This window comes from Neophocaena asiaeorientalis, unplaced genomic scaffold (assembly GCF_003031525.2).
Source record: "Neophocaena asiaeorientalis asiaeorientalis breed wild unplaced genomic scaffold, Neophocaena_asiaeorientalis_V1.1 scaffold129, whole genome shotgun sequence".
Lineage (NCBI taxonomy): Eukaryota > Metazoa > Chordata > Mammalia > Artiodactyla > Phocoenidae > Neophocaena > Neophocaena asiaeorientalis.
This window is the reverse complement of record NW_020172446.1, coordinates 3,524,887-3,540,192: the sequence shown is the minus strand read 5'-3', so window position 1 is coordinate 3,540,192 and position 15,306 is coordinate 3,524,887. Positions and strand designations below refer to the sequence as shown.

The 15,306-nt window shown below is 49.5% G+C and overlaps 2 protein-coding genes across 3 annotated transcripts; one reads left to right on the top strand and one right to left on the bottom strand.

Annotated features, from left to right (window-relative positions):
• Nucleotides 1-1,280: 1,280 nt before the first annotated feature.
• Nucleotides 1,281-6,327, bottom strand: VMA12 (vacuolar ATPase assembly factor VMA12). Of its 2 annotated transcripts, none has more exons than XM_024737254.1 (6): nt 6,085-6,327; nt 4,265-4,338; nt 3,854-3,943; nt 3,299-3,341; nt 2,974-3,086; nt 1,281-2,675 (listed from the first exon to the last, which is right to left on the bottom strand). In XM_024737254.1, the coding sequence occupies exons 1-6, from the start codon at nt 6,293-6,295 to the stop codon at nt 2,580-2,582; spliced, it is 627 nt and encodes a 208-aa protein (XP_024593022.1). In that variant the 5' UTR covers nt 6,296-6,327; the 3' UTR covers nt 1,281-2,579. The 2 variants fall into 2 exon arrangements, with proteins under 2 accessions (XP_024593022.1, XP_024593023.1); XM_024737255.1 differs by having other exon boundaries at nt 1,285-2,672.
• Nucleotides 6,328-6,422: 95 nt separating this feature from the next.
• POLDIP2 (DNA polymerase delta interacting protein 2) lies at nt 6,423-15,137 on the top strand. The gene is made up of 11 exons (XM_024737303.1): nt 6,423-6,662; nt 7,992-8,073; nt 9,265-9,362; nt 10,044-10,140; nt 10,309-10,384; nt 10,627-10,734; nt 11,187-11,323; nt 12,138-12,164; nt 12,374-12,499; nt 13,478-13,557; nt 14,084-15,137. Exons 1-11 carry the CDS (start codon nt 6,502-6,504, stop codon nt 14,196-14,198), a joined length of 1,107 nt encoding a protein of 368 aa, XP_024593071.1. The 5' UTR covers nt 6,423-6,501; the 3' UTR covers nt 14,199-15,137.
• The last annotated feature ends 169 nt before the right edge of the window (nt 15,138-15,306 follow it).

The following is a 15,306-nucleotide window of genomic DNA, read 5'->3' as shown; positions in this document are numbered from 1 at the left end:
TGTTAGTACTTCATATGTACTTTCATTTGACCAATTTTCTAACTTTAGGAAGAGACTGAATAGTGTTAAGTGTGGAGAATGGTGACATGACAGCCAAGAGCCAGGGGTTCTAGTCTAGGCTCTAATAAGCTCTGTGGCCTTGGACAGACCAGGTGACCCTTCTGAATATTAGTGTCTTTGTGAATTGCTTAGTTGGGAAAATTAATCTAAGTTTTTGTGGCATTTAAAAATTCCGTGGTTCTCTGTTGTTTATTTATTTATATTTTTGGCTGTGTCGGGTCTTTGTTGCTACGTGCTGGCTTTCTCTAGATGCGGTGAGCAGGGATTACTCTTCGTTGTGGTGTGCAGGCTTCTCATTGCGGTGGCTCCTCTTGTTGCGGAGCATGGGCTCTAAGCACACGGGCTTCAGTAGTTGCAGCACGTGGGCTCAATAGTTGTGGTACACAGGCTTAGTTGCTCTGTGGCATGCGGGATCTTCCCAGACCAGGGCTCGAACCCGTGTCCCCTGCACTGGCAGGGCAGGCAGATTCCTAACCACTGCGGCATCAGGGAAGTCCCTGGTTCTCTGTTCTGATTTATATGTTTCAGGATAAAATCTGTGTGTTTTTTCCTCCATTTTTCTTACTGTTCTTGGCCCCAATACCCCAGAGATATTGTCAAAGGTGGAGAATGGAATACAGACCAAAGCAAATAATTCAAATAGATTTTTTTAAGCACATAGCATAGATATTGGTCTGAAGGTTAAAGCTCTTTCCATTTGCAAGACCCAGTCACTTGAGAAGGGATGATGTCTATAAGAATTCTAAAAATCTGGCTTGGCTTTGCTTATCAGGAGCAATGAGTAACTCGGTGTAGCTTTTTAACTCAATCTTAAACAGTCTGGGTTGCTAGAAACACTGTAAAACGCCACCTGCATTTTTTTCTCACAGTTGACATTTCTTCCAATCAACAACAGAAATCCTAAGATTTCTCAACAAAGTTATCTGAGGTGTAACAGAAGGGCCTAAGCCCTCCCTCTCTCTCATGCAGAATATTGCCCTGAGAGGCTGACTTGCTATTAATTCAAGAAATTGGCAATATTGTAGAGGAAGCATCTACTGAGCCAATGAGTGTATAATTTCTAAGAACAGTGTCCTGGGAAAAAAGAAGACCATGGGAGCTCATACACCGAACAAACGGAAAGACAGAATCCACCATTAGGAGCAGACCCTGACCAATTCTCACAACTATGGAAATCTGTGGGCTTTTGTGTTGTTGTGAGATTTGAAATAAGAATACACTGGATACAATAAATATTTATTGGATAAATAATAATGCTGCTATAATTTCTAAATGTCTTATACAGATTCTATCAATACACCACTAATCTAAGTTCTTAGAAGTTTAACATTACATAGAGACTTCAGGACAACCTAGGAGTCTTTGGCTCCATTTAACAGAGGAAGGACCGAAGTAGATCATTTGACCTCTCTCAGCCTCAGTTTTGCTTCTGGAAAAGGGGCCTAAAACCACTTCCTTTTTCCAACCTCCAGGATTGTTGTGAAGACAAAAGGCAATCATGTAAAACAATTAGTCAACTGTGAACTTTTACATACTATTGTTTTGCCCCTATCCAAACATGTTTAATAATCCACATAAAATAACCTACATTAGGCTTATATATAACAATATGTACACATACCATGTATATTATGAAGTGTATACTCATATCATATTTATATAATTATACATGTAGTTAAATCTGAAAATAGTCCCCTGTCTACCAAGAATGTCTCCCTTTATTAGCTGAGACAATTCACAGTAGGCATACTCTCCCCACAAATACAAACAAGCACAAGGGGTTTTGCAATTAAAAGCAAACATACTGTTTTGCCATCTGAACTGTTTTCATTTTTGGAAGCAGAGCAAAGGGTGATAGGAAGGCGGGAGGTTTAAGGAGGGCTGGTGAGTGGTGGAGACGGGCAGAAGCATATAGAAAATCTGAGCAAGGCAAGCAGAAGGAAGAAGATGAAGACAGAAACTAAGATTCCAAAAATGTAGCTGCCTTGCTTCTGATTCCACCGTCCTGTACCACCCGGCTTTCTCTTATTTGATATCCTCTAATTGGTTCCTCTTCCAGCACAAACTGAAGAAAGGGAATCCCTTCTGCTTTCTTGGAGTCTTCTGATCTAAATTACAGGTCTGCATCAAGATGTGTGGAGAAAGGATGACCACTGGTTTCTGCACCTGGGCAAGTTCAAGGCAGTATGGTCTACTTCTGGAAAGGCCTGGATTCTCTTTACTTCCAATGGAAGAAAAAAACCCAGCCCCAGCAATGCCCAGAATGGACTGTAGAAGGCAGATGGGCACCGGGTTCAGGAGAATGTACAGATAGACCAGTTCTTTCCAGTCGTTGTCTGAGTCTCCTCTACTGCCCACTCTGTAAATTGACAGAGGACGGGGCTCCCTGCAGGAACAGCAGGTGGTCTTGGCTCTGCCCTCTGACTAACCGGAGCCGAGTACAAAGAGCCTGATGGGTTGACTGAGAATCAGTGATTGGCAGCTGGGAGCCTGGAGTCTCCAGACTTGATGAAGCACGGTTACAGCTCTCCCAGCTCACCTTCCATCACCCGCACCATGATGTACAGCTCAGCCAGACCCACCACAGAGGCCACGATCAATGCTGCCAGTACCTGCTGGGAAGTGAGAGAACCAGGCTTAGGGGATGCAGGCCAGCTTCCAGCTCTGCAGCCTCTAGCACCTAATAAGGATGGAGAGGACCTCAACCCAGCCCATAAGTTGGGGGGAAGGAAAGAAAAGAGAATCTGGATTCTCTTGAGGTTATTACCTACCTCTATGACTGTTGGCTGGATCTAATGTCCCCCTTGTTTATCACATAAATACCTAACCTGTTCAAGGCGTTTTCACATATGTCCTCCCTTTCCCACTAACACTCCCACCTGGGGCACCCTGCCCTGACCAGTACCTACTCACCGAGGTCATTTCTGTGAAGATATACTGGCTTCCAAGGTAAGTGCAGACGAAGGCAGCTGCCACCGTGACAATGAAGTTAAAGATGGTGATGACCAGAGCCTTCACTGACCTCACTTTGGGGAGGAGCCCAGGGAAGAAACCGTTAGGTCAGTATCCTCCAAGAGGCCCTTTTATCTCATGGCTGCCTCCCCACTCAGCTGGGTTTCCCTCCAACAGCAAGCCTGAATAGCTCAGGCTTAAACCCAGAGCACTGGAGTGGGAAGCAGGGCCATGACTGACCAGTCCCAGGGACAGGCTTTAGCAACCTGATTTCCTAGTACCTCACCTTGCTTTCCCAGGTCACTGAGGGTTCCACCATGCCTTGAATCCTGGGAAAAAGAAAAAGCAAAGGATTTCAGAATGGAAGCAGCTCAGAGGCAGCCCAGCAAGTATTCATTTGTCAGTCTGGGCTCAGCCCTCTTTATTACCCAACACATTAGTTCTGCCTTCTCCATGGATTTTGTCTGGGACCAGTTGGATTCTTCTCTGGACCACAGGTCAAGCATTTCAGAGAAGAGACATAGGTTCCCAGTACCCATGTACCCCTCTCCTGCTCTGGGGCAGGAGCATACAGAGAATAGGACGGAGCCATGTCAGAAGAATGGCTCCAGGCTCATCCCCACCCTCTATAACCTTTAAGACTCAGTCACCATCTGAGCCCAGAGTCTCAGTAAATGAGTTGGGAATTGTATTTGGCTTGTATGCAGCACAGAGCTTCTACGGTCCCTTAATAGTATACAAACCAAGTTTCCATGTTGCTTCTTTCATTTGTACCTCTTCCCAGAGCAGGGCCCTGCTTTCAGGGGCTACACAGTCCATGTATTGAAGAGCGGGCCCTTACCTGACAGGTGACATTGCGGGTGATCCGCTTATATTCCTCATTGGCCAGATGTATCTTAATCTTCTCCAGACGGGCAACTAGCTCTGGGTTCTGAGGCAGAAAAATCAAATGAGAAGAATGATACTCCCAGCTTGCTAGAAAGCATGTCACAATCACTAGTTTCAGGGGACTAAGTACTAAGAAGACCCACGTACCAGTTCTGCCTCCAGTGCTTTGGAAACTTTTTTTTTTTTTAAATTTCAGTTCTCCAAGCTGTCAGACTAGGAGGACAATATCTGGTTCCCCAACCCCAGCATTCAAGGATTTAAAAGACAAATTTTTGAGCCCAAATGTTGATTCATAAATTTGGATGTATCATGAGTAAACCCAACTCAACCAACACCCACTCTCACAAATATATCCCTTACACACCCGAGGAGGCTTCGCAACCTCTGGGAGATAGATTTCACTGCCTTCTAGGAGCTCATGAAGGTACAGTGTGGAACCTAGGAAGAAAAGATTTCCACAAACATAATGATGCATAGAGCTGAGGTTGACGGATTAACATCAGAGAAGGGTCTAGCTCTTCAGTTCTTTCTACCAAAATAAAACATGGCCATGCCTATACCAATTCATCTCCAGGATCATTTTCAACTGGGAAGAAACTAGGACAATCCCACATAAGTATCTCCTAGTGCTACACACTGACTTTAACTGTTGGCTCTCAATTACCCTACCAATGTCACAGCCAATAACATGTAAGCCATTTATATTTGCCTTTAAGTTAGGTAATTTCTGTGGCCACGACACAACTTGCCCTAAATAGGTTTAAGGCGTAGTGGTGGCAAATACTCACAGGACACTGTACTAGATGATCTCTAAGGTCCTTTTTAGTTCCAATAATTGAAGAATCTACCCTTCACACTTCTGGGTAGGCTGTTAATTCCGGCAAAAGACCTTACATGTCAGTTAGTCCTACTGCCCCCCTTTACATGTTCAGGGAACTGAGGCCCAAGGAAGAGAAATGACTTCTCCAAGAAGAGTTAATAGCAGAGTTAGGACTAGAACCCAGATGCTACTCCCCGTTCAGATCTTTCAACACACTTTTCCATCATCCTATATCTAAAAACAAAAACAAACAAAAAAATCCCATTAGGGAATTCCCTGGTGGTCCAGTGGTTAGGCCTCCGCACTTTCACTGCTGAGGGCCCGGGTTCAATCTCTGGTTGGGGAGCTAAGATCCCACAAGCTGAGCGGCGCAGCCAAAACAAAACAAAACAAAACAAACAAACAAAAAAACCATCAGATTTGGCACTCTTGCTAAGAAATCCAGATTCCCAAACAGGGCAAGCTCACTATGCTAAGTTGTTTTTTAGTGTGGCTTAAAAGAAAGAAACTGAACCTGTGCAGTGGTATTGGGTTAGAACTTGGACTTCCTCAAGGGTCAGGTGGGCCTAAGTGGGCCTGGAAGTAAAGAGGAGACTCAAGAGAACAGAAACTGCACAAGTAAATTTTGTCATCCACGAAGAATTCCCATGGAAATTATGCAGGGAGTGGGCTCCCCAGGGTTTATGAGGTGATTCTTGGGCTGGCCAGATGATCATTCCATGGGTGAAGGAGAGTGATGGATTTGAAACCCAGTCCCCCTAAAACTGAGTTCCCTTAATGAGTTTATAATTAATCTCTCTATCCAAAACTTTATTCCCTTTCTTGTCCCCTCTAACCTCAGTCCTTTGCTAACAATACTAATGAACCAGAGTCAGATGACTAAAACTGCTATTGCTGATAACATCTTTAATGTACTAAAAGTGCTGTTATAGATATCATCATAAACCTGCAAACTCAGGTTGTTTCTCCAGGGCAAGGTAAGCTAACAGACGCCGGAGCCATGGACCACCTGGCCTGAGAATCCTTAATCAGAGACATCCTGACTCGCAAAACGACAATTAGGGAATGTCACATGACAGTGATTATTCCCGGTCTCTTTGTTCTTCTCCCTTAAACGAAAACCCCTTAACTCAAAGACCAAGCTGAAATGGATCTGAGGCTTGTCTCCCACTCCCTTGCTTGGCACCCTGCATTGAACACTGTACTTTCCTTCACCACAACCTTGCCTCAGTAGATTGGCTTTGCTGGGAGTAATGCAAGCCGCGAGTTTGGATCCGCAACAGATACATCCCTCATAAAAATGCTAGAGGTAGGAAAAAAGACCTCAGGAGAGACTAAACTCTGGACTGGAGACTGGGGCTCACCCCTTTCTCTCAGGTACTGATGCAGGTCCCGGATCAGGCGGAAAGAAACCAGGCGAGCGGGGCCAGCCGGACGATCGCCGCCCTTGTGCTTCTGCCCTAGCACGGCCTCAAGTTCTTCCCGCAGCTTCCCGGGCAGCTGCTCTGGCTCCAGCTCCCCGCCGGGACTCAAAGCGCGTACAAATCGCTCGCCAACTAACAAGGAAGACGCCATGACTAGCCGACTTTAAGGTCAGGTGACCCCGGGCCGGGACTTCCGGCCGCCTGTGCCGGAAGGAGCGCGAAGCTCGCGGGGCGGGGCAGAGGGCCAAGGGGGCGTGGAAGCGGCGCGGGGCAGTGTGGGGCGGGGGCGGAGGCGGAACGCCGCCCGGCGGCGGGTCGAGCCCTGTGTCAGCAGCCCAGCGGGTACTCGGGCGGGACATGGCGGGCTGTGTGGCCCGGCGGGCCCTGACCGTGGGCAGTCGCTGGTGGTCCCGGTCGCTGACCGGGGCCCGAGGGCCGAGGCCGCTCTGTGCGGCGGGTGGAGCTGGGACCTTCCCACCAGTGGCGACCACGACGACGCGGAGGCACCTCTCGTCCCGGTGAGGGACGAAGCACGGAGGCCGAGCCCGGAGCCCAGGGAGCGTGTCCCGGGCCAGAGGGGAGGCCAGGGAACCCGGCCGGCTGGGGGTGATTGGAGTTCGACCCGGGAGAGGGTTCTGGCCGGGAGCCGACTGCGCTGCCCGCGACGCGTGCCAGGAGCGGACAAGGGAGCGCGGCCCAGAGCCTTGGGTTGTGCAGGGCTGGCTCTGAGGGGGAACTAGTAACCCTCCCGGAGCGAATCTTACTTCCCAGAATGTGGGAATCCGAGCGCCGCTGTTAGTGGGCAGCCCTTTAATTAAGTCCTAGGGCTTTCCCCCAGCCCGTGACTGGGCCAAGGCCTCCCACAGAAAGATGCTAGAAGTGGGAAACAGGATCCGAATCTGCGCCCTGCGTGGGTCCCAGTTTTCAATGTGACCTTGGGGACACACTTTCTCTTTATGTGACTTGGGGTATGGGGTTTGAGGCCATGGGGATGGTGTGAGCAGTGTCTCTAGGGATGGGCCAGGCAGATCAAATTGGGGCCGGTGAATCAAGTGGCAGGAAGCATAAAGTTCACATCTCCAAAACAGTAAGAAAACAGTGCTTTGAAGGACCCCTAGAAAGAGCAGCCCTGTACGGAGAGACCACTGTAAGAGCTGACCTTTTAGTGGGTGAGATTAGATACGGACACTGGAGAGAGATGATAGCTATTTCCAATTTAAGGCTCCTGTAAAAACTGGTTAAATCTGAACGAAAACTAGATTGAGAGAATAATACTAGGTGTAGTGCAGGGGTGAGGACTGCAGTTTAGAGGGGGAGATGGACATGGAATTATAACACAAAATAAGTATTTTTTGAGCACCGTTTATACACTAGATTTTGAGGGAGCACAGGCTAATCAGACACAGGCATTGCTCCCAAAGAACTTGCAGTCTCTAATGGAGATAAGACAGGGACACAAATAACTGAAATGCAAGGTGGAAAGGGCAGTTAAAATGCTGTGGGAGTTCAGGAGGGTGGGTCAGGGAAGGAATGGAGGCAAGGGATACAATTAAGCAGGGTCTGAGGGCATGATATGAGGAATGCTGAGAGTCAAGAGAGAAGAAAGTGATCTGGGAGCAGTCAGATCTTATGGAGGCATCTGTGGCTGGACCTCAAAGGAGGAAAGGCAGAATCTCTGTGGAGTGGTGGCTTGGCAGGACCCTTACCTGCTTCAGCTGGCCCCACTGCTGCTGCCCTTCTCTGCTGTCATTGCCCTGGCCCCTCAGTATCCTAGTAGCTTTTACTGATGGAATAGTACCCATCACTTCTTAGCTGTTCAGTTGCTTGTTCTTTTCCTTCCTAATCAGAAACCGACCAGAGGGCAAAGTTTTGGAGACAGTTGGTGTGTTTGAGGTGCCAAAACAGAACGGAAAATATGAGACTGGGCAGGTGAGTGCTGGGCTGTGTCATCTTTCATTTTCACTGTGTACTCTGCTTCTGAAAGGGTCAGATTTGGTCACAGGCCTGAAAGTTACGGTTTTCTGCCTTGGTGTTTGGTGCCAGACCAGAATCAAGTTTTGTTTTTTTTTTTTTTTAAGACGGGTTTTCTGTTTTCCTGGATTTGAATACATTTCATATGTCATTGGGTTCTGTTTCCAAGTTAGTGTGGACAGAGATGGTTTGGACTGTATTGAGGAGAGAGTCCTGTTGCTGAAGAGTCGTCTAACATAGTGGCTGGTAGGAAGCCAGTGGAGGGAGCTTTCAGAAAAGCAAACCTGCTTTCTGATGCTTTGTCATAGTTGAACTGATTGCAGTGAAGTAAGCTCTGGGTGTGAGGCTCTTTTTCTGTGTCAGCTTTGTGCCAGATCCACTGAGATAGATTTAGGCCCCTTGTAGGTAAGGAGGACTTTTTGTTTATTCAACTTTTTTTTTTTCCGTATGCCTACAATGGACTAAGCTTTATGCATTGGTGTTAAATCAGAAAGCAATGCCTTCATGGAGTTGACAGTCTAGAAAGGAATTACAATATGCAAATGGTCAACGGCTGTACAGTGTGCTAACTGGAGAGGAGGTGAGGGAAGGCTTCCTAGAGGCCTCAGCTATGGCCTAAAGGATGAGTAGGGGCTTCCCTGGTGGCGCAGTGGTTAAGAATCTGCCTGCCAATGCAGGGGACACGGGTTTGAGCCCTCGTTCGGGAAGATCCCACATGCCGCAGAGCAACTAAGCCTGTATGCCACAACTACTGATCCTGCGCTCTAGAGCCCGTGAGCCACAACTACTGAGCCTGTGTGCCACAACTACTGAGCCTGTGCTGTAGAGCCTGTGCTCCGCAACAAGAGAAGCCACCACAATGAGAAGCCCACGCACTGCAATGAAGAGTAGCTCCCAAAGCCCGTACACAAAGACCCAATGCAGTCAAAAATAAATAAATTAAAAAAAAAAAAGGATGAGTAGAAGTCAGCCAGGTAAAGAGGCAGTAAGCATGTTCCAGAGTTGGTCTGGGTCGATCACAGAGTTCAAGGGAAAGAGTAGCAAGACCTTGTGCTGGAGTTGCCACCACTTGTGCCACTTAGTGGTCGGGGCCCCACCTGGATGGACCTGCTGGACTGCACACTGACTGAGGCCTCTCTTTTCTCCCAGCTTTTCCTTCACAGTGTTTTTGGCTACCGAGGTGTTGTCCTGTTTCCCTGGCAGGCCAGACTGTATGACCGGGATGTGGCTTCTGTAGCTCCAGAAAAGTAAGTTTCCCTATCATTGTGCCTCACGGTATCCTCAGGAGGAGGCCTGACTCATGGCAGACATACATAATTGGGGTCCCAGCACTGAAGGCAGCATCCTTCTGGGCCTTAGGAGCGGTCCCAGAACACTCCCTTGGCACTAATACCCATGGAGACAAAAGTCTTAAGCTAGGAGGTCCCTTTAGGTCTCCCCAGGATGCTCTCCCAAGGCATTCTCAATTTGCATTATAAGTACCCCAGAGGGCATCTGGGGGACTAGGCTTCTTGATTTCTTGATGTTCAGTTAGAATCTTTCCCTTAGTCTCTTATCATCACTAGAGTACATTAAAAAAGAAAAGGCCTGGCTCCATTAAATGATCCCAGACAGCCCCTGGGATGCGAGAAGAGTGGGGCGCGCTGGGCTCCAGGGACTAAGGCAGCAGTTTGATTTTCTCAGCTTGGCCCTTGTTCTCTAAGAGGCATCCAGAGAGTAAGACAAATAATGACTCTACACCACACTCTGTTGCTTGCCCCTGACTGAGGAATGCTGGGCCAGGGTGTGCTGCACCAGCTACCCAGCTGGTGCTAAGCTCCTTCAGCTGGGGCACTGGTCTGTTGAGGTGAGGGGGTGGTAGGGAGCTGGGGCAGGCACTGCTTCCGTTTCTCTGGGGTTGATCTTGGGCTTCTTCTCCTGCCCCATAGAGCAGAGAACCCTGCCGGCCATGGCTCGAAGGAGGTGAAAGGCAAAACTCACACTTACTATCAGGTGCTGATTGATGCCCGAGACTGTCCACATATAGTAAGTAAGCAAGATGGTTGTGCCTGGGGTTCCTTTCTATGGGAAAGCCCCGAACCGTGATGGGGACTAAGAAGGAGAGGGGTCAAACAGGCCCAGATCAGCACTGGGCCCTAAGTCCTCAGGACTGGATAGTGACCGAGAAGATCCCTGACTCGCTTCTTGCCTTAGTCTCAGAGATCTCAGACAGAAGCTGTGACTTTCTTGGCTAACCATGATGACAGCCGGGCCCTCTATGCCATCCCAGGTGAGTAAGGAGCATCTGAGTGGTGCCTGTCAATGAGGGGGGTCTGATGTGTCTCAGGGAGAGGATTCTGAGGCCTTTCTGCTGTCCTTTAATCTGCTGGGAGGGAGTATAGATGCTGAGAGCAGTGGTGCCAGGGTCATCCCACCCTGCCATAAGGCCAGGAATTGTGTTTCTTTTCAGCCCCATTCCTCCCCGCCTCCTATGTGAGTTTCACTGTCTCTTTGTCTCTGTCTCTCTGCCAGGCCTGGATTATGTCAGCCATGAAGACATCCTCCCCTACACCTCCACTGATCAGGTTCCCATCCAGCACGAGCTCTTTGAAAGATTTCTTCTATATGACCAGACAAAAGGTAACCTCTATCATAGAGGGAAGGTGGAGTGGGAGGGCCCTTTCTTCAAAGAGAATATCCCAGAAGCAATTTCAAAGCTCTATTTCTACAATCTTATTTAATCTCCCATTAGACCTGTCAGGTAGATGGCTATTATCTCCTCCTCACAGATATGGAAACAGACTCAGGGATGATGAGAAGGGACTCAAGGTTGCTAGGTAGTGGCAGAGTGAGGTCTGAAAACCAGGGCTCCTAACTCCCAGTCCATTTCTCTTCCTCTGACGTCCCATACCTCCTCAGGGCTTATTCTTGGTAGGCAGTTTTGTGCGTTCTTCCAGCCTGTGCTCTTGCTCACGTTTGGGTGTCTTGTTTACCTGGGCCACCACTGGGAAGGGTTTTCTAGGAGGAGCAGTTGGGCAGGGTGTAACGCCCTGGACGCTGGCCTGGACTAACCAGTCGATCTCTTGCCCCAGCACCCCCTTTTGCAGCTCGGGAGACGCTACGGGCCTGGCAAGAGAAGAATCACCCCTGGCTGGAGCTCTCCGATGTCCACCGGGAAACAACCGAGAACATCCGTGTCACCGTCATCCCCTTCTACATGGGCATGAGGGTATGTGCCCAGCCTGGGACCTCCCCTCGGGGCGAGGCCCCCAGGTTCTGTGTGGTGTCCCCAGTGACTGCTGGTGTGGGTTCCAAATTTAAACCACGTGCCTGTGGTTCTGCTTTCCAGTGCTGCATGTATTGACTGGAATTGAGCAGTCTCTTGGCAACAGCTGACACCAAGACCTAGAGCAAGGAAACTCTCAGACCCCAGGAAGGAGGCCTCCTGGCTGACTCTTCTTCTCTTCCGGCTCAAAGGGAGCCATGTCTATGAAGAATATACACATACTTGTTTAAATCAGTGTAGGCTTATCTTCCCACTTTTTATGCATTTATTGAGCTATTTCTTGCTTGGCCATAAGCTAGGTCCTGGGGATACAAATATAAATGAAACCCTGTCCCCTGCCTTTCAGGAGCTCATGGTAGTGGCGGGAGGCCAACATACAGCATTCCAAGTATTGAAATAAGGTTGGGATATGGAAAGGCCGAGGAGGAGGACAGCAGCCTGGACCAGCAGTAATGTGGGGGAAGACAGGGAGGGTGGTGAGAAAGGGAAGAGCCCCAGGGCTGGTTTTTGTTGGCATCCAGCTCTGTTCGTGATCTTGATAGGATGAAGAGGAAGGGCGCCAGGGATGGACCCAAGGGAGGCTGCCTCCCTCTGGGCTTGTTGGCCATAGTTGAGACATCATCAACCCACAGATACCTGTGGCTTTGTTCTGTCTTTGCAAGTACCTGGAATACATCCACTCTCTTGGAGAGATGTTGATTGGAATAGACTTGTTCCTGCCCTCTGGGCCTGAAATTCTTTGTGTTTTTTCCCCCAGGAAGCCCAGAATTCCCACGTCTACTGGGTGAGTGTCTCCCTCGGGAGGAGGGGAGCTCAGGAGGTGTACCTGTGGGCACAGGTTGGGAGGTGGGCAGGTTTACCTGTGGGGGCGGGAGGTGAGACAGTGCAGTGCCGGTGTCGGTCTTTGTTGCCCTGTGCTCTCCTAGAATTCCAAGGGAGCTGGCCCAGGGTCTATTCCTTCTCAGATGTGAACTCTTTCCCCTACCCCCGCAGTGGCGTTACTGCATCCGCTTGGAGAACCTCGACAATGACGTAGTACAGCTCCGGGAGCGACACTGGAGGATATTCAGTCTATCCGGCACCTTGGAGACAGTGCGGGGCCGAGGGGTGGTGGGCAGGGTGAGCATCTTTGGGCCAGTAATGCTCAGTTTCTAGTCCTGCCCAGCAGGCCTAGGAGCTTAGTGCATGGTTTCCTCCTTCTCTGTGGTTAGGGACAGAGGCTTAGTGTGTGAAAGCTTAGGGCTGTTTGGGGTGAGAAACCTCACCCGTGAGATCGGTTTTCTTATAACGCATTTCACAGGTGAAGAGACTGAGACTGAGACTGTTGTTTAATTAGCCCATGGTCCTGTAGCTACTAGAGGCAGGGCCTGGGTTTGAATCCAAGTGAGTCTGCCATCAAAGCTTGTGGTTGCCAGCCTTTTAAAAAATCTACTGGGATGCCCTTGGGTGGGGCATGGACCCGCCACCACTCCTGGTCGTCCTTCCTCTGCCTCTTTACACATGTTCATCCTCTGCTGGTCCTGAAGAGATCTGATTTTGCAATTCCTGTGTTACCCTACCCAGTCTCCAGAGAAATAAAGTCATGAGAGGACCACATTCAACAGGCATTCGTCCATGTTAGCAGGGAGCTGGGGAAACAGGGTGGGGTGGAAAGAACAGGGCTGTGGGGTTAGTCTGTTTTCAAATGCCCACTGTGTTGTTTATTTACTGCATAACTTTGGGCAAGTTAACCCAAATCTCCGCTTCTTAGAATCACACCTATTACCTTATGATTACCAGCAGACTTAAGTTAGAATTTTGCTGAGCACAGTGTGTCTCCTGGCACTTAGGTCCTCGTGAGTGGATGCTGGACAGGGTATTCACAGAGTAGATCCTGGGCTTAGCATCTTTGCCTGTAACCTCAGCCATTCAGCCTGAGATTATCTTTCCCACGGTCAGAATAAAAGGCCCAGGTCAATGGCTGTGCTGTGGAAGGTGCTGGTCGGCCGTTACGGTGGGAGGCATGAGGGGGCATCCAGCCCGGACTGGCAGTCAGCATGTGGCCCCGGGGTACAGGGAGCTTGTCTGGCCTGACCTATTTTGCCTGAACCCTCACAGGAACCAGTGTTATCCAAGGAGCAGCCCGCATTCCAGTACAGCAGCCACGTCTCCCTGCAAGCTTCCAGTGGGCACATGTGGTGAGTAAGCATATGCTGGGGCAGGGACAGCGCAAGTCCACGGACACTGCGGGTCAGAAAAAGTGAGAGCTTATAGCTTGCAGTTAACTCTGGACCAAGTGAAGTCCTGAGGTGGAGCCTTATCTGCTGTTCATTGCTGTGTGGATCTTGTCTGATTTATGACTGTTTTCCAGTTCCCTGGGATTTTGTAGAACGAGGACTTAGGTCAAAGAGGTCTGGTGACTTTGATGCTGCACTGAGTTGCCCATGTAGTCAGGTTTTTTTCCCCGGTGTTTCACTCCTTAACCTGAAAGTATAGTTGGGTAGCTTATGCAGGGTGTATCTAAGGGCCAGATTCAGGAGAGCTTCATTTCTTCTTCTCACGTAGGGCCAGGATAGGCTCTTGGGTCTCTGATCAATGTTGTCCTGGCATGAGCCAGGCAGAAGAGAGCCCAGGCCTGTCTTATCCTGCCTCAGTTCTGGCGCTGAGGACATAGGGCTCTACAGGCTTCAACTCTCACTCCCTCTAAACCAGTTTCTCTCACAGGGGCACATTCCGCTTCGAGAGGCCTGATGGTTCCCACTTCGATGTCCGGATCCCTCCCTTCTCCCTTGAAAGCAATAAAGATGAGAAGACACCACCTTCAGGCCTTCACTGGTAGGCCAGCTGAGGCCCTAAGCACCCAGGCTCGGACCCCAAAGAACAGCTCACATCCCACAATTGCTGCAGAACTCTGTCATGGGCCACAGTGGGTCTCTTAATTGTTTGCACCTTTTGATTGTGGGGTTCTTATTTTGGCGGGTGGAGTATAACTGTTTTCTCCAGAAGACCCATGTAGGACTCCTCCAAGGGTGGCCTTCCCCGTAAGCCCTGCCTACGCTGTGTTCCAGTAAACCTTTCCATCAGGAACTCTGTGTTCAGCTGCCATAGGTCTGGAGGAGTTTCCTAGCCTGTCACACAAGTTGTTTAGAATGTGAGGTTTGGTCAATAAACCAGTGCACGCTTGGCCCCCCTTGCCATTTCTGCCCCCAGGGTCTCAGGCTCCCTTTTTGACCCGGCAGGGGCCCTTGGTTGCTGTCCTTACTGCCCTTCCAGGAAGCTGCCCCTTCAGCTAGAGTATCTTTCTCCTTCCTGAGGCTGGGGGTTGGCTGATGTCTCCCAGGTCACTCAGCCAGTGAGGTGGGGGCTGGACTGGACTCTTGTTCCCTTTACCCTCTGCCAAGTGCAGAGCGGGAGGCCAGCGTCAGGATCAAAAAAGTGGCTCGGCTCTTTGTGCTGGCCAACTATTGGCATTTCTGGCCTCCGTGGGCCTGGGGGAGAAGTGAGGCAAGCCTGTCAGGTTTTCTGGAGCAATGGGCTTGCCACCACAGGTCTGTCAAGCCTCCAGATCACAACTGCAGAAACTCAGCCAAGGAGCGTTAGGTATGGACAGCAATGAAGCCAGTCTACTTTCTGAGTTTCTCACAGACCTCCAAGAGCCAGAGATAAAATGTGCTGCATTTTTGCCCTGATTCTTAGGATTCCTGCTCCCCCACTACTGTAGTGATTGTTACAGAGGTTGTTTTCTTGAATTAATATTAAATTTCAGTTCCAACCCTTATTAGTGTTGTCCTTAATCCTCCACCAGGGGGAGCCTGGGTTGCAGGGCAACTGAGTGCAATGGGGCATAGGACCCAGTGAGAACATAAGGTCAGGTGGTGAACAGAAATACAATTATGATGTCCACAGCAGCGAGCTGACCAAGCTATACTCACTGTAAGCACAGCTCT